An 18,275-nucleotide genomic window follows, 5' to 3' on the forward strand; every position below is an offset into this window, starting at 1 on the left:
GGTAAAGGGACAAGCTAGACTTCTTGCCAATATACATACATTTGCATTAGCATCTTATCAGTATAACTAGGCCATTTCAGAGTGAGATTTTCCATGTATATTTTTACTAGCATAAGGCCTAGGCACACATTTCCTGGAGCAATGGAAGATCACCTTCCTTAGTTCTGCAGGCGGATGCGGTGTGTGCTCCCAGATGAGAGGCTATGGCCATATTCACTTTAAACCCAAGCTTTATCTGGACTTGGCGAGGCCCTAGAAGCACTTTAAAACAGATGCAAATCAACCATCAAATGAATGTTTCTTATGATTCCTCAAGCCAGTATCAGATATGTACTTATGGCTCAGTTCCAATCAGTAGGTTTTACTGATGCATCTTTTCCACTTTCATTTTATCAGCAGAATCCTCCAGGGCACATCTGTGCAGTACTTTAGGATTTGCATGCTAGAAGAAGAATAGGCAGTGCCCACCACAGCATTAAACTTGCTGTTCATGTTCAGCACGTTCAATTTGCATGGTCATACATCACAAAACACAGGAGCACAGGACAGAGCTTTCTGAACTGCTGTCAGCTTTCACTGAGACAGTTACACTGTCATGCAGAACTGCCCAGAGGTGCTGGCTTAGTTCACAACACTCCAGAGCTGTGTTTAGCCTGAATCTCTAAATTCTACATTTTATCAGAGCTGTTAATTTTATGTGGAGGTGTTTGAGAATCAACTAGACAAGTCTCTGAGCAACTTGATCTATCTAAACCTCGATGAGCAAGGTGTTTGACTAGATGACCTCCAGAGCTTCCTTCCAACATAAAGCATTCTAGGAGCTGATGCACCTATATTGCATCCAGCTCTTGTATTAGTGTAATTTCTATGCTGTGCGCCATGTAAAAGTGCTAGAAGTGCCCTTAGATTAAAAAGGACCAAAAGTAGCAAGGGTGTATTGTGGGCTAGACAGCTAAATGCCTAATCTAAGGAAGACAGTACTCTGCATAGCGGTCCGTGTAGTTCCTGAGACAGCTATAGCAAAGGTAACTTCATCTCAAAAATATGCTGCAATTGTACCTCCAGGTATGCAGTGTGTGTGGTCTGAGAAATTCTCTGATACCTAGAGAAATGAGAAAACTTCAGAATATTTAAGAAAGAAAAGAGTATTTGAACCTGATGTATGAAGAGAGCATTTCATTTGCCAGAGCCATGAAAGCACTATAGTATTTCAAAACTTAGAACTTATTAGATTCTTTTGATAATGCTTTAATAAATAAGCTGATTGCAGTGAAACAACTGATGATGATTGTTTTCTCAAGTGTGGCCCAGGTCTGCTGATGGAGTGTCAACAAGGAGCCATTCTCTGACAAGCAAACAAGCTGATGGTGTTTAGAATCTCCCTTAGAGACGCAGGTCCTTTGTGTTGTTTCTTACCCCACAACATGACAAAGGAAGAATTTAGGTGGAGCTCACATAAAGTAGGGAAAACATACCATGATTTTCCTTCAGTTTGCATCCTGTGAACATGAGGGACAGGATCTTAAAAACGACGGAGATCGTGTTCCTTCTCATTTTGCTGGGAGTAGTATCTGGTAAGAGCATGATTTCATTATGCTGCTAAAATTAGAACACTGTTGGCTGTTATACTTTCTCTTGGGAGCTTTATAATACCTATTTAGGGATCAGGCACGGATGGAAAAAATCAAGTAACAATTATATTCCTGATGAAATAGACTGAGCTCTGTGGTTACTGCAGTATAATGAAGAAGAGAATATGACTCCTTGCTAGGACAACTTGCTGGTGCAGGCACTTTGTGTGCAAGAGCCACTGTTCACTGTGACACTTTTGGAGTGGGAAAGGAGGTCAGATCTCCAAGAAACAATATCTAGTATTAATACAACAGTACTGTCCTTCCAAATATTCATAACATTTCTTTTTGATGAAGTAAAACAAGCAATGAAACAGGGCCAAACCAGAAAAGACTTGTGGGGAGTATTAGTAGAGTAATATCACTGTCTTTACCAAGTGTGAAAACATGAGAGATTTGCCAATAAGAATATGTGTACATTAGCAACTTAAAGTAGGCTTTCATACCACAGTGTGTGTGGCTCATGGAGCATTTGTTGTTGATTGTAGTAAGATAGCTGCTGAGGTAGGGGCACTTTTTTTCTCAAGAAAGTGACAGAATTCTGCCAGTCTTCAGGAACCTGTCAGTATTTGGTGGTTTTCCTGATGTCCCCAGAACTGTCGTCAGGACTCAGCATGAGAGACTCAGCATGAGAAATTCAGATTTCCTTGAAAAATAGTGGCTTTTCAACCTGCATGGTTGTGGAGAGAGAAAAGCTTGAAGGTGTGACTCAAATACACTGTAAAGACCAACAAAGCACAGATAAAGAAGACTTAAATGTACATATACTGCTGGAAGCCAGTCTCATGATTGCTTTGTAGTGGACTCAGTATTCGTCCATGTTCAGAGCTGGTAACTCTGATAAATGTATTAAATTGCTTCAGGCATGTTTTGTTCTCTGCACTGAGGAGGTGTGCAAAGACTTGTGGATATGGAAGGAGTGATTTTGTAAAATCAGTTGGAAGAAGGCAGCGTTTAGATTTCTTGTTATAAACATTAGAAAAAGTTTTTTCCCTGTGTGGGTGACAGAACACTGGAACAGGCTGCCCAGTGAGGTTGTGAAGTCTCCATCTCTGGAGATATTAAAAACCCTCCTGGATTTGTTCCTGTGTGACTTGCACTGGGTGGGTGCACTGACTTAAACAGTAGTCCAGGAAGCACAGCAAAGACAAGTGCCTCCTGGGGTGGGGTGCAGGAAGAAGGGAGACTGTGGGACTCCATGGTTTGTCTTGTGGACTCATCTATTGCTGTTAGTTTTGCTTCTCATGCAGCAAAGGCACTGGGATCCTAAGTCTCCTCTGATCCGATGGGGAACAGATACTTGAGAGGCCAGTAAAAGCAATGTTTATTACACAAGGGCCATATGTGGGTCTCATGGTTTAACATGCTCCAAAATGCTTCAGAAATTTTTCTTGGGGTGTAATAAAACAGTTTTAGGGAAAAGTCTCTAAGGCTTCTTCTGATGTCTACATTGGAAAGTATCAGAGCTGAACTCTCCCCCTCCAGATTAAAAAGCCTGCTGCTGCTGGAGGAATGGCAATTAGAGTTTCTCTTTGCTAGCTGCTGTAGACCATCCTTCGCTGGCCACATGAGAAGGGGCAAAGGGAGATGGTTCTGTCCTGCATCACATTAGAGCAGTAGATAAGCAGTTGCTTAGCAGTAGATATTTTTCCCTTGGCATTACATTCCCAAGCTCCAGACTGAGCATCTAAGGGGAAACATGTTGCAGCCCTAAGGGCCTCAGCCTCGTCCCCATAGCAGCATTTTACCTTGCTGCTGCCTAGAAAGAGCAAAGATTTCATGGAGCTTTTGCTACAGTATTGCTGACGTATGGACAGCTTGGCCAGGCCCTTGCGTGAGCAGTATTTGCCTCCATCTTGGCACATAGTGCATCTGAAGTTTGACTGAACACAGCCAGATTTCTTGGCAAGTTTTTTGACAATCCAGTGAAGCCCCCCAGAGCAACACTCAACCTGGCCAAAGTCTCATGTTGAGAGTCATCTTAGGGATGTCCTGACTTACATTTTCTAGACAGCCTTCATGAGATAAAGCACTGTGGGGCTTTGTTAAAATAACAAAACCCATAAGCTAAACATCAGTGAAAACACAGGTTTTGTTCTGAGGACTCCAGAAGTCTGATTGAGAAAGAAGGAGTTCACATAAAGCTGTTTGGTACCACAGTTGCTCTCTGCTCCTTCCAGACAGCTTTGAACCATAGGCTGATGTTGTGGGCCCACATCTCCTTCAAGGGATGGAGGTTGCTCTGCCATGCTCAAAGGAGAAGACAGCAGCACAACATCCCAAAGCTGTTGCAAATTCACACTCCTGCAGGCATGCACTTAGCTGGGCTAGAAAGAATAAGAAGAGGGAATATGGAGGAATTGAGTGCTGCAGATGGCATAATTCACAAAAAAAATTACTTCTTTAACACCCAGCCCTGTGTGATTCAAGGTGCTTTCTGATGGGATTAGTGCACAAAGGCAGCAATTACTGCTGGTGAAGTGAAAAAATAGAAATATGTTTGGTTTCTTTGCTTCTATATAAAAACATACATGAAAACAAATGATACAGCAACAATAATGCTTTAACACGAGGCACTCTAGGTGTATAGTATAGTATAGTATAATACTGAATTAGAGAAGAGATTGACTCTTTTGCCATTAGCCCTGGATTTACTAGCATGCAATACCACCATTCACAAGCAAAACCAGAATCAAGCCATTTTGCTATTCCATTAATGGAAGCTTTTGGCACAAGCTGTGTGCTCCTGCCAGCCTAGGACTCCCAGAAGTAATTTTATATTCATTTTCATCTTGCAGGAAGAAGAACCCAGTTGCTACAGGGCTTACCTGCAACAAGCACTGTTGAAGAAAATGCAGCAGCTGGTGTTTCCATTCATACCTTTACTGTAAATGCTTCTCGAGGTGTTGTAATGCTTCCTACCATAGTGAATTCAAATCCATTTACAGAAGCTTTTGGAATTGTACCAAAAGGAGGTTTTGAATACGAGGTGAGTTATATGGTTAGCTGCTGCTGTTTCCTGGATTACTGAGTACTGACAGTGCACAGTGACTCATCTTCTAATCAGAAAACAGTTGCAAATGTAGATTGCAGTAGTAGTTAGCCTTGCTGCAATAGGTATGACAAATGAGTTGCAACAGTGTTTATAATTTTAATGGCATCTAGGAAAAAAACTATCTCTCACAGTAATTCCATTTATTCTGTGATAGAAAAAATGTGATTTTTGGAAAAGTAGAGTTGAAGAAGGACATACAAGACATGCTTCTGTTTTGAAGATTTATCCACAGCTTTTCAACTTAATTTTTATGAAGTCACTACAAATTTAATGTGACTTAGTTAAACCACATGCAGCTTCTGCTTGGCCACTCTCACCTAGAATTAAAATGAATTTGACTCTATTACAAATGAAAGTAATCTGAGTCAGATTGAAGTCATGTTTAAGTCAGTCATGAAGTCAGTCATGTTCTGAACTAGTGCTGTGACACATGGGAAAGTTGTCTTCAGGTAAGAAGTTATCACACTGCCACACATCTGTGATCTACTTCTACCTATTGTGCACTCTTTTCCTATGGCAAATGCAAAGCAATTTCTTTTACTCTAGGGTAATTTTCATTGCTGGACAAATTAGAAAGTATTAGCTCGCATTTGTCACTGGCAATGAGTGTTCAGATCCATGCTAACTTGTTGTCCCATTGTAACTCATTTGTATGTCTGACCTGAACAGTGACACTGAAGCATGACTTCAAAGATAGGGAGATCCACTGAATAGAGACTTTCAAAGTTAATTTGAATACATTTTTCTGGATGCTTCCAATGAAGTTCAGGTTTTCACAGAACTGATAAAGGTCTCTGTTCTTGTTCTTTTTGCTGATGTTTCTGGTGGAAGAATTTGGGGTAAGGGAGACTGTGACCCCAGGCAGCTGAGGCTCATGGCTTCAACCTTCCTGGGGGAGCTGCTGCTGTTCCCATGCTCCCAGCTCCCTGCAGAGTACAAATCTCACTTGTGACAACTCTGCTGGTTCTTTAGCTGCTGCCCAGCCAGATTAGTAAAATGGCAAAAAAACTCTCTCAAAAAAGCCCACTTTCACCAGTGAAGCATAGGATGAGGTTGCACAAACACTAGAACTGGCTCAACTGAGGGCATATAGCTGGCATAGGGAAATGGATATGTCCCTTAACCAGGCTTTGCTGACAGAATTCATAATGTGGAACTCCTTTCCTAGGCTGTATTTTGGCACTTTGAATAGAAGCTATACCTTCTGCTGTACAACATAACCTTTTTTTTCTACCTGCTTGTTCCTGCCCCTTGCCATCTCTATACTGTACAGCACAAGCATTTTGTGTTGCTGCTTGTTGAATGGGACAGACAAATTAATCTAGTGGAAAAATAGCTTTGCAAATAAATAAAAAGTCTCCTCTTTTTTTTTTTTTTTTTTTTTTTTTCATGGCAGGGGTGACAGAGAAATTCTTGTTCTAGCACGGTACAGAGAGTGTCACAAGGATAAAAATGAATGACCAAGAAAGATAGAGGCTGGAGACTACTTCTGCTAAAGTGCCAGTTTATATCCATTTCATATCACAGCCCCATTGCCAGAATGGACTGTGAGGACTGAAACAGAGAGATTCGACCAGTGAATATCTGTAATGAGAAAATTATAAAGAAAGCTACATACAAATTCTGCAAAGTAGCAGCTGAGCGATAACAACAACTCATAAGGCAAAAATAAATACACACGAGTGCCCTTAGTTCGGTTGTTACATGAACATTGCTGCCTTTAATTATTTATTCTATGTCATAGCAGGTTGGTATAACATTTTGAAAAAGAATATGATCCAAAGTGGATGCCTCAGGGATACCTAATGACATTGAGTCTTTGCTAAGATATAGACAAAATCTCTCATGTATGAATTATGTGGTTTGCAGATTAGCTCAGTACCTGTTAGCACAGGCTCTTCTGTATTTATGAAGAACATTTTACTCTCCATTGCAACAAGCCAAGGCAATATCATATTTCTTGATATGCTCTGAGATTTCCAAGAAAGTTACAGTTTCTGAGATCCGAGCCCTGCCGATTTCTCCTTGCCTCACTCTTGTTTGAAGAATCCCATGGGCAGAAGATGTGTTGAATGCATGAAAACATATTGCTGCCTGGAACCACCTTGCTGCTGTTAGTGATGCTTCTTCTGCATCCTGGGAGCAAAGAAGGGAGCAGGGGGTAGTGAAATTCTCAGGTGAAACAAGAAGGAGATAGCTGTGAGGTGCTTCTAGACTCTCTTTCACCAAGTCTGCAGCTGCTTCAATCTGGGTGGTGCTGCTTTTATCAGTAAGCATTGCTCCCACCTGGAGAAGAGGGGAACTGTGGTTCACAGCCTATGCCAGCACCAAGCTGCTCTCAAAAGCAACCTTCAAGGGGAACATCTAGACTCACATCTTCATTTGCAAGGTCTCTATAAAAGAGAGTGGAAGATATGTATTTAGGCAGTTCGGCTGTAGTTACAGCAACAATGAAAATATTTGGCTGTGAAGTGGATGTGTAATCCCCAGAGTGCATAATTTCTGCTTAGAATTGGACAGTTTCTCATTTTGAATTCATTGCATCTGTGTACTGTGTTTAGATCTCCAGTAAACATTCATTTTGGAGAACAAGATTCCCATTGGTGTTGCAAACTTTTGTAGAATCTTTTTTCCTGTGTTAGCATCATGTAAAAGGGAAACTTGTATTTGCACAATATAGGAGAGAAGGAAAACAACCAGGACACAGTTGTTTTCTCCTGCAGTATTGTAACAAAAAGATCCACAAGGTTCCTGAGAGCAGATGTTTTACATTCCAGAAGGCACAAAATACTTGTGCTTCTGTTATCTCTCCTCCAACTGTCTGTGTTAATTGGCTCTATTTTGGCTTCTGTCTTCTAACTGTGCTGATATCATTTTTGCGTTTATCCTCTGGTCACAGCATCTCATTTAAAATCAAGGATTTATTTGTTTTCCTTCTGCATCCTCTCCAGCCTTCTCAGCTCTGCAGTGTTGTGAATAGTGACATCATCTTTGTCACACACACTTTTGAGCCCCAATTCTTCTTCTGCAGTTCCATAGTATCCCAGCTACTGCTTGAGAGTTTTATTAGCTACACAGAAAATTTAAGTCACCTTTTCCTTTCTTGTCCAAGAAAGGGAAGTTGTTCTTTTATTAGTTTCAGCAGTGAATATCGTGGCATACAACTTTCAGCATCCTACTGTTGCACTGGACTCATTCTAAATCCAAAACTGATGTATTTAATGTTTTTTCTTGGAATGTCAGTCTTGTGCTTGTAAATCAGAGGTGATGTGCAGAGCTAGCAGTCTTAAAAAACATCCCAAAACCCTAAGCAACTTTTGCCTTACCAGTCTTACAAAACTTGAGACCTCTTTTTAATTAGTTCAACATTTTCACCAAACAGTTCTGGTCCCTCTCTCATACAGTGTGCTTATGTAGTTCCCCCTTTCTTGGTTTTCCTGCAAAACTGCCTGACACAGATTATAGAAGGAAGGGGCTGCTACTTGCAGGGCTTATACAGTCTTCTGACTCGACACTCACTATTGAAAGTAAAAGATCTTCCCCCTCCCACTCCTGACTCACAGGAATAGTGAGGCTGCCCTTGTGTGTTGCAGAGCTTCTTCCCAGTTTTATTCTCATCACTTCTTGACTATTGGAAAGTGTCACCTGGAAGGGTGTGGACCTGACACACACAAGTGCCTGCAAGATGTATTCCTGGCCTTGGAGACAAAGCTTTGTCTCTCAGAAGCCACATTGTGTAGGCTGACACTCAACACCCTTGGAACCTGGCTGCAGCCTCAACTTCTGCCTGTCTGCCCAGACAGGTTCAGCCCAGCCTCTGATTTTCCTCCTCAAACTGTCCCTCACACAAGAGGTCCTTGAGTTGCTCCATGAAGCCACTATATTTTGGTTTTTCCACTTGGTTTTTCTCACATTTCTGCCACTGACAAGAGATGTGTCAGCAAGTAAAAGATGATCTAAAATACTCTCTGCTTACTGATGGAAAGTGTCCTTTTATCTGTATTCATTCATATAGATTATAATTACATCTCTTACATCATGTGCTAATAATAATTTTTCCTTTTCAGGTTGTTACCACTGGAAACCCTGTCCTAGATTATGAAACTATGCCAAAGAGCTTTGATTTACAGATTTTGGTTACAGACACAACTGGGAGAAGTGACCTTAAGATACTGACTATCCGTGTAACAGATAAAAATGAACGTCCTGTATTTCGAGGAACTACAGCAATTCAAAGTAAGATAGTGATGGTTTTTTAAAAGAACAATACTTGAAAAGGTGACATCAGATAAAAAAAACCAATAAACATAGCTGCATACAATGCCTGTAGCTAAAGTGGTTTAGGCATTTTTCTTTAGAAAAACATGAGAGTAACAGGACATTGTTTTTAACAGAGCTTTAGTTTACACAAACATTTGCTATGCTTTGTTTATGGAAATGCCCATTTTGTTTTCTTAAAGATTTGACCAAAAATGATTTAACTGTTTTTGAAATACCTGAAGAATTATAAGGAAAAAATATAGTGGTTTATATTGATCAGTATGTATGTTCTTTTCTTGATAAGAAAAAGGTGGAGACGTAACCATTTAGTATGTATACATACTTTTAAAAAAACTGGACTGATTTGGAGAAGCAAGATAAATTTAAATTAGAGTATTTTGTGTTTGTGCAAGAATTTCTGAGGGAAAGGGTGAAAAAAACCCCAACCATTGCTCAGCCAGTGTTTTATACCTGTGTATTGCATTTGCTCCTGAACATGACAAATTGATTAGAAAATCAGTTTGAATAGTGAGATCTCAGAGAGTGTGATCTGTGGTGGCAGAAATATAAAGAGACAGTGGGTTCTGTCTCCTGCAATAGGCAGGTGACCTTAACCAGGTTTACTTTCAGTACAGTGCAAGAGGGAGAAGTACACTGTAGCCTTAGGAATGAGGCTGGAGCATGCAGGGCAGGCTTTGCATGCCATGCAGTAACTAACATGAGTGACAACGCCATCAATAAAAAGGACAAGAAATAACAGTCTTACTCACTGAGCAGTCTTTATCTTCTTTACTTACTAACGAAAGGAACCTGGAAAAACTGTGCCATGAGATTAATGACCATAGTGATATATTCATTACATGTTCACACACAGAACATGTAGTGTTCACACACAGAACAGTTCAGGTAGTGCATTAAAATTTGCTGTTGTTATTTCATGAGGTACTGAGAACTGCTTTAAGTCTTGATAGTCTAACAGCACTGTGTGGAAAATCATTCAGTAGCTCAATATTCAATTTTGTTTTCTACCTGAAAATACCAAACTGTGATCTGTTCATGGTAGGTATTGGGAGCTGGCTGCTGATCCCCACCAGATCTGGGCCAGCAGCAGCATCACATAGGCTGAGAGCATCACCACCCTTGGAGTGGGGCTGCAGCCTTGACTTCTGCCTGGCTGCCCAAACAGGTTCAGCCCCGGCCCGCTCTGATCCAGCTGCTTCACTAAAGCCTCCAAAGCACGCTGACGTTTCTGCTTGCATAGAATACTTAGTTTGTGAAGCAAATTAGCTTCCCCTAGGGAAGAGGCTGTGTCATCTTCTCAGGATAGCTGGTGTCTTGCATATCATGGGTGCTGCTGGAATCTAATAATAATTAAATGTGACACTTCAGGGAATCAGCACAGCATGAAACACACTCTACGTGGGAGCTTGTTACAAATAAGTGCATCAGCTTAACTCTCAGCTAGAGCTGCCATAAATTGGTGAGCACAGATGTCTGATCTGTCTAACTGTGTGGCTTTAGTTAACAGTACCAGATACAATTAGACACTAATTGCGCATTCGCTGGTTATGAAAAAGCATCTCCCTCTCATTAAGCTTTATATTCATATTGTTGTCCTCTGGGAACAACTCATTACTCTGCTCTGGGATTCCCACTGCTCTGATGAGAAGCAGCAGTCAGCAGGGATCTCAGTGGAAATTAATAGTCCAGAAACAGCAGGTCCAGCAGACACAAAAGGGCATAAAGCAAATAATGTGATCTAAAGATCTGTTGTTCTGTTAATCACTAACCCAAGGAGAGCTAAGCCTTTGCCAGCAGCCCGGTACAGGATGGCTCAGCTGTCAGAATTCCTGACATGGAAAGAAATATGCCTTACACTGAATTACCAACCTCAGTAAGGCAAAAATTTAACTCAGTGCTGACCATCCATGATTTATTTATCTGGCAGGTGTAAAGGAAAAGCAGGAATTAAGATGAAAGACTATGAGCTCTTCTGTCAGGGGACGGAGTGGACAGGGAAGGGAGAAGATAAGGACAGGGCTACCTTCTCCCTAGCTGCATAGTAAAGAAAGACACAGGTGTAGCCCAAATGCATCATTTTGCTCCATACCCTGTGAGCAGCTCAAGCTAGGTTATGTATATATATATATATATAAAGATCAGTCCTTTTCCTGAAGGCACAATTCATACAGCAACTCACAGGGATGGTTGTCTGTTTACAGACACGCAACTGGTTTCTTTTTATCTTTTGTGAATATGTGCTCTTTGTGGTGATTTTGGAATTATATTGGTGAAGTGAGAAGCTGCAGCAGCCACTAATAGGTCTGGACAGCTAAATTGTATCAGCAGATTTGCTGCTGTGTCCTTTAGTCTTACTAAGTTAACACTGAGTACATTTTTACTTGTGCAGCTATCTATATCTTGGAAGGAACACCTCCAGGACCCATTTACCAAGTTGATGCAGCTGATCCTGAAGATGCTGAACTCAAAGTAAGTTTTATTACAGAAGAAGAAGACAAACCCAGAGATGATATAATCTACTGCTAATTGCCAGCATCCTTCAACATCTTCCTTCCTTATCAGAAACACAGGAAAAAAGACGACTTTTTAATAATGAACTAGCAAAACTCACCCTTGGTGTTTGGGCACAAATTGTATATTGAGTTCTCCACCCTCCAAAATTAAGGGACATTGAAAGCAGGGATTGATATATTTAATGAGAGATACAGTAGAAAATGTGTCTCTTTTTTTAAAAAAAGGCTTGCAAAACATTTCTTGTAGATGAGAATGACTAAAAGTAAATACATTTTTAAAATCCTCTGTGTTGAAATGTAAATTATTTTAAGTGAGACAGTAAGGAAATTTCTTGCAAGGCAACTGAATTTCAGATTTTTGACGCATTCAGGACAAACTGTGACCTTCAGTTAAGAAAATGTGTTACCTGATCTGAAAATACTATTGGTATCAGGAAAAATTTCTGGAAAGTGACGTTTGTTTGTAGGCAGGAGAAAAGTAGATGCACTTAACCTAAGAATTGTGTTGTAGCTTTGCTTTATTGCCTTTGGCTGTCTAAAAGACACCAAGAACTGAGCCAGAAGATGCTACTTCAATGTGCAGCATTATTCAATAGAGCAATTACCTTGAAGTATAATCTCATGCTTTGCCCAGTCAAACAACCAAAGCTGAGCTGATGAGGAGGGAAGCAGGGGCCTGGACCTTGGCTCTGCTTAGTTTCTGAGAGCAATGGCATTGAGCTCCACATGCCTTCTCACCCCTGATGAAGCTCAGGCACAGTAAGAAGCTGCAAAGATGCAAAAATGTTGGGCAACAGGTAAAATAATATCTGGAGAGGGAATTTAGAAAGGTCAACTGGCAAAAAACTATTAATTGTGACCACATAGCTGCTTTTTAAAAGTAATCTTGTTTAAATCTATCACTTTGGGAGGCAAGTGGTTTCACTCAGCTCTCTGTACCTCCTGTTTTTTTCCAAAAGATAATACAAGAGCACTTGCATCCCTTGAACAGATTTGCTCAGGGGATTTTGCAAATTACTTGTGTGGTGCATGAACCTCTGGTGCTGCATACTTTGGACTTTCTGAGTATTATTAACACCTTCACCAGCAAAGGAAATGTTTTGAAGGCTTTCTGGTGATGGTCTGGCAGAGGCACATGAATAACAGCAGGGAGGCCATGCACTAGCTGCTCCACAGCCACGGGGATCAGGGTGCTGCCTTTCTTCCTACTGTGTAGGGTGTCAGGGTGCTCAGCTCCCTCCCACCCCATGCACTACTGTGGTGCCCACTTGCGCTGTGCAACGTACAAAGTGGCTGCTGCTCAACAGCCACGTTAACATCCAGATCTTGTGAGGACCTTTCAGCCTCACACTCTCATGTCTGACATGGAAGTCTACTCCCCTCCTTGGCCTTCCCCACTGTCTGGGTCCCTAAACTTCGTTGCCTGCTGCACAGTGCATCTTATGATCCCTGCATCCAGCCTCACCCCTTCTCTCTCTTCTCCTTTGTGCATGAACTCTGATGCCACCACAAAGTCATTTTTTGCCTGCAGCACTGTGGCTCTGCTCTCTGGCATCTATTTTAAAATCTCATTGCAGAGCTGGACAACATGGAAGCAGAGAACAGTGTGGGCTTTAATGTAATTCAAGCAAAGCACATAAAACCAAGTTTTAGCCACTTAAGCTCACATGATCAGGGTTTGTGCTGGCATCTATATGTCAGCCTGCTTCAATATGCAGTTTGAGGTAAGTACTATACTCACTCTAAGTTGGCCCATTTCAGAGGGCAAGGAATGAATGGAGGGATGTTTAAAGGTACAAGGACTAATTGCTTGCTCTCTTCATTTCAGTATTCACTACTCTCTTCATCAGTGCCATTCTCCATCATGGAAAGTGGAACCATTTTTTCCACAAAAACATTTGATTATGAGAAATATCCACATAGGTGAGGATGTGTTTAATTCACATGGTCTATTAGTCTACAGTAGGCAGAGAAACATTTTCCAACATCCAGAGAAAAATTCTTGTTTGTTTTCTTATTTATCAGTTACGTTTTAAGTATAGCTGTGACAGATCCAGATGGACTCAACTCGACTAAAACAGTGAACATAAATATAATTAACATCAATGATGAAAGACCCTACTTTACCATGTGAGTGAAAACTTCCATTTTGCTCTAATTGTAGATGTTTTCTCAGCTCTACTGCTTTGGCAACAGTGGGAGAGTGTAACATAAGGGCGAGTAAATATAACAACAGAATAATAATGAAAAGGGTATTTTCATTTTGTTATGATTCCTGTTTATTTACTGGAAAACTTTGCCCTAATTTTCCTCTTTTATTCTTATTTGTGTTCTTAATATTTCCAGACTTTGTCTTCATGGTATGAACTGCCAAACAAACTTGTGGTACTTGTTAGCATTTAGAGAGGTTAAAGCTATGCAAAGACCTTTGGACGAGTTCAGACAAGGAGATGAATTTTAACTTGTGTGAACACTATCATATAGAATTTGCCCTTCATGCAGATGTGCATTTCACCATTCATGCAGAAATGTCTAGACATAAAAAGGCCTCACTTTTGATCTGTCTTCTTTTATTTCTAGACACTTACACTTGTAAGCAAGCCCAGTGATCTCTGAAACATTGTTGCCTCTCCCTGTGTCATGAGCAGGAAATGGTGTCATAATGCAGGAGTCAGAAAGAGCTTTTGAAGGCTAATGGAGTTTTAGTTGGAGCGAGTTCAAAATTGCTGTTGAAAATGTTGAAAAATGGGAGGGAATAGACATGTGCCACCAGCAGGGTGTTCTGCTGTGGAAAGCACAATGGACAATTAATTCTGAAGCAGGAGCCTGACAATTATTACAGTTGATCTGGTTCTGTTGTTGATTTGTCTTTGTCATTTGCATGAGACACTGATTGGATTCAAGACATTCTCTTTATGCCTCCCAGTCCAGAAGCTCTACAAGGTCCCTGCTGGTAATGTTTATGTTTCATGCCTACCATCTATGCAGAGGAGAGGACAGTGTAGAATGTGGGCCAGGCCAAGAGGTTTTCACCTACTTGTTTGGAGCAATCTTCTGGGTGCTTTTTGATCCAGACCAATGTATGCCTGGCTCCTGGCTGAGGCCAAGGATCTGAATCTGGCTGCATAAAGGGGTGGAGAACCTAAAGTAATAGAAAAAGGAAATGTCAGAAGCAGACATGGATTTTTTTTTTTTTTTTGTTGCTACTTATTTAATACCTGAGTGTAATGTCTGTGCTAATCAATGAGGTTAACATCTTGCTCTCCATTACTGTACTACTGGAGACAGGATCCTTTTACCAGTGCCAATATTTGCACAGTGTGTTCTAGAATGATTATTTCCCCAAAATGTTGTCAGTTCTGTTTATTTATCCTTACATCTGAAATGCTAAGGGAACTCTCTTAAATATTTATCTACTTTTTTTGAGTTAATGAAAGTTGTAGTGGCTTAAGCATCCATAACACCTAAGGTCTAAGATTCAGTTCTCATATGGCACAAATAAGGCCTGGTATTTGTTTTAATTGTCCCTTTTAGACTGACATGAGAGACCAAAAAAGTAGGTCTCTCTGTAAAGAATTTTAGAGCAAATCACACTTCATAAGCTGTCCTCAGTGGGCACGTGTATGGCCTCTTCCCTGCTAAATGTGAGCTGCCTGATGGGGCTATGGGGCTTTTGACACTGTAATAATTAGTGTGGGGATGGGAGCTGGGGGAACTTGGCAAGTTAGCAAAAACCTTCTTTATTTTCTCCCAATCAAAGCTGTCAAGAACACGGTTTCAAAGGATCTTTTTAATTGTTCCCATAGTATATAAAAGCACATCTGGTTTTGGTGTTCACAGCACTGAGCTGGCATTCAGCCTTTTGAAATTCTGGCTGTTAGAATCAATGGAAAACTTGTGGAGTCAGGAAAACAAAGGAGAAGACAAGAAAACAAACATACACTTCCTTCACAATCACATTGCTGTGTCTAAAAGGTCTGGACCATGCTGTAGAAAGCCACTAGCAGGTGGCAGACAGATGGACAACAGGACAACCCAGCTGTAGCTAAATAGGAAGTGGCCTCAACTCCTTGGCAGCTGCACTGATCCTCAGTGCACAGGGATGTGGCTCTGCAGGCTCGTGGCTCTGTGTGGAGATGGACTGCATGACTTAACAGCCCCTTCCATCTTCAGCTTCCATGATTCTGTGCAAGTCAAATTATTTTTACTATGGAAAAGCTGCAGAGGAAGGACACTTACTTGTGTGGCTATGTCATGCTTTATGACCACATAGCAGTTCTGTTATTGCTATGTGTCCAGCTGGCAGAGCCAGTGACTGGGATATTTATCCTGACAGTGTGGCCATAGGTCTGCTGCTGCAGTTGGCTGCTCAGATAAATCTGTGACCATTGCCCTTGGGAACACAGATGTGAACTTTGCTGAATCTTATTTTATCTTGTAGAAAACAGAATATCTACAGGATTCCAGAGGAGCAAAGCCCAGGCACTGTTGTTGCCAATATAACAGCTAAAGATCCTGATGATGGAGACTCTCCTGGCAGACTTTTCTACAGCATCCAGTCTTCTAACAGATATTTTTTCATAAATCCATGTAAGACAAACAAAAATCTGCCTTCTGACACCTGAAAAAAAGAGTGGCTACTTTGGAGAAAATGTTTTTGCCATAGTTTTAAATTTACTTTATTCTGTAGCTATCACCAGAAATAAGAAATGCTCAGGATGTTATTTGAATCAAATTCTTTGATCAGGTGACCAAGAATTAGTAAGATATCTTGAAGAAAGTAGATCAATGGTGACGTATCGACAAATATTGACTTGTGGCTTATGGTGATGGCCCCTTGCGTGGGGGAATTATTAGCTGCCTTCTTTTTAATCTCTGAGGACTGAAATAGGCTCTTGAAACAGCTTCATATGGTTAGACTATGACGTCCTCTCATATTGCTGAAATCTGCTCCAGCACTGAAGTGCACAGCAAATCTTCACCACAGCTTCATTGCTCCATTCATGACCCACCTCAGACAAGGCCATGCAAATGAGTCCTCTCTGATGCTGGTCCTGTCTCCCCATGCTCTCTGGAGTTCAAACACCAGTGCCCCAAGGTTTTTTTTCCAGGGGTGGGGTTCTGTGACTCCTTTAGTCCTTGTCTGTTGTTGCTTTAGACCTACTTATCACAGCTCTAAGAGATACCACATGACACTGTGTTGTGGGGATCAGGACAATCCTTAAATGCTTTTAATTCCTTACAGGTTTTGGCCAGGTATTGCCACCCGCCCTCCCAATTACATTCCAAAAGGCAGAGGCTATGTACACTGTTCCTTTATCTCCTTTATATTCTGGGAGTAGCACTGTGCTCTGCCACAAAAACCTTCTCTTTTTGAACAGAGGCTAACAGAAATGAAAAAACAAAATAAATAATTAAGTGAACTGCTCACCCGAGCACTTGGTGCAATCTGTCACAACTGAGAGCTGTGCTGTTGATGTGTGAGTAGATTTAGAGGTGCTGAATGATGCTTGAGTGATAACAGTAGAAAGTGAAGCAGTATTACCAGCTAGAGAGTCAGGGCAGTGCAGGCATGAGCAGCTCATTGTCCTTGATGCTTTGTGGGGGCAGTTCTGACTTGCACTCGCTACTGAGTGTGTAAGGGAAATCTAATTGCTTTCCAAGCCCTCTACTGAAGCATATATTTGAGCAATGTGTATCTATCCTTAAAGTCTTGCACAGAACAGAGTAATTTTGCATCATTTTAAAAAGTAACCAAATCATCCATGACTTGCACAGAACAGAATAATTCATATTCTGCTCCCTGTCTGCTGAGATACCCCGTCCTCTTGTGTGTGCACCACATGTGTTTGTTATTTTCCTCCATGGTGAGCATTTAACTTCTCTCTGCTTTCTGCCCAGCAACTGGAGTGTTGCAGGTGACTGGGAGAATAGACCGAGATGCCTCTCCACTGAGGCTCCATCCTAATGTCTCAGTGATAGTCCGGGTGAAGGACAGTCCCAGAGGTGGTCATACCAGTGAAATAGCAATCACAATCATTATTGATGACATCAATGACAACCCACCAGAATGCAAGCACTCTACCTTCAGGTATTAAAGCTCTTCTTTGCCTCAGTACTGCCTTGTTGCCCCAGACCTAGGCAGGTGCAGCCTAGGCACATTAGTTAGGGTCCTCAGACCTACTACAGCTGAAAGTTCAAACAGACATTAAAGGCTTGTGTTCATGGTAAATGTTTTAAGGCACTCAATTTCCTGACTGGAAATTTGAATTAGAAGTATCTGTTTATAGTCAGATACATTATTTTTCTTTCAGATACTTAAGTCCTTGGAATATCAGTGCCATGTGTTAGAGAGCTACTTTTCTGACCCATACAGATCCAGGCTCCTCCTTTCTTTATGCTAAACTGTGGGAAATCATTCACTAGGAGAAGCTTGCCAGCCGGTTCTGAAGTTTTATTTTAAAATTCCAGATCTTCTCTTCTAAATCTTTCGCTGACAACCTGCATATTTGTATGGTTTTGTTGTTGTTGGGTTTTGTTGTTGGTGTTGGGTTTGTTTGTTTAGGTTTGTTGTTGGGGTTTTTTTTCCCCTAATGCAATCTGTAAGGTCTTCAGAGCCCAGATCTTCTTGTTATAGGTGACCTCTGTGTGTGGTAACTTAGTCATGGACTTTGCTATGACTGTGAGTGCTCTGAGACCTTTGGGAGGATCTGGGAGTTTATATTTGAAGGCGAGGACACCTGTAAACTGGAGTTTACAGATGAAGTGGGTCACAGAAAGACTGAATTCAAAATT

At 41.1% G+C, this 18,275-nt stretch overlaps 1 protein-coding gene across 1 annotated transcript in view; it reads left to right on the forward strand.

Annotated features, from left to right (window-relative positions):
* Window positions 1-1,507: 1,507 nt before the first annotated feature.
* Window positions 1,508-18,275, forward strand: part of CDHR3 (cadherin related family member 3) — a 37,834-nt gene continuing 21,066 nt past the window's right edge. The window contains exons 1-8 of the mRNA XM_030468943.1: window positions 1,508-1,574; window positions 4,430-4,620; window positions 8,754-8,922; window positions 11,357-11,436; window positions 13,309-13,403; window positions 13,506-13,610; window positions 15,922-16,070; window positions 17,382-17,571. Coding sequence (XP_030324803.1) covers window positions 1,508-1,574; window positions 4,430-4,620; window positions 8,754-8,922; window positions 11,357-11,436; window positions 13,309-13,403; window positions 13,506-13,610; window positions 15,922-16,070; window positions 17,382-17,571 — 1,046 coding nt within the window. The remainder of the gene's footprint in view (window positions 1,575-4,429; window positions 4,621-8,753; window positions 8,923-11,356; window positions 11,437-13,308; window positions 13,404-13,505; window positions 13,611-15,921; window positions 16,071-17,381; window positions 17,572-18,275) is intronic.

The sequence above is a fragment of the Calypte anna genome, chromosome 1, assembly GCF_003957555.1.
Source record: "Calypte anna isolate BGI_N300 chromosome 1, bCalAnn1_v1.p, whole genome shotgun sequence".
NCBI lineage: Eukaryota > Metazoa > Chordata > Aves > Apodiformes > Trochilidae > Calypte > Calypte anna.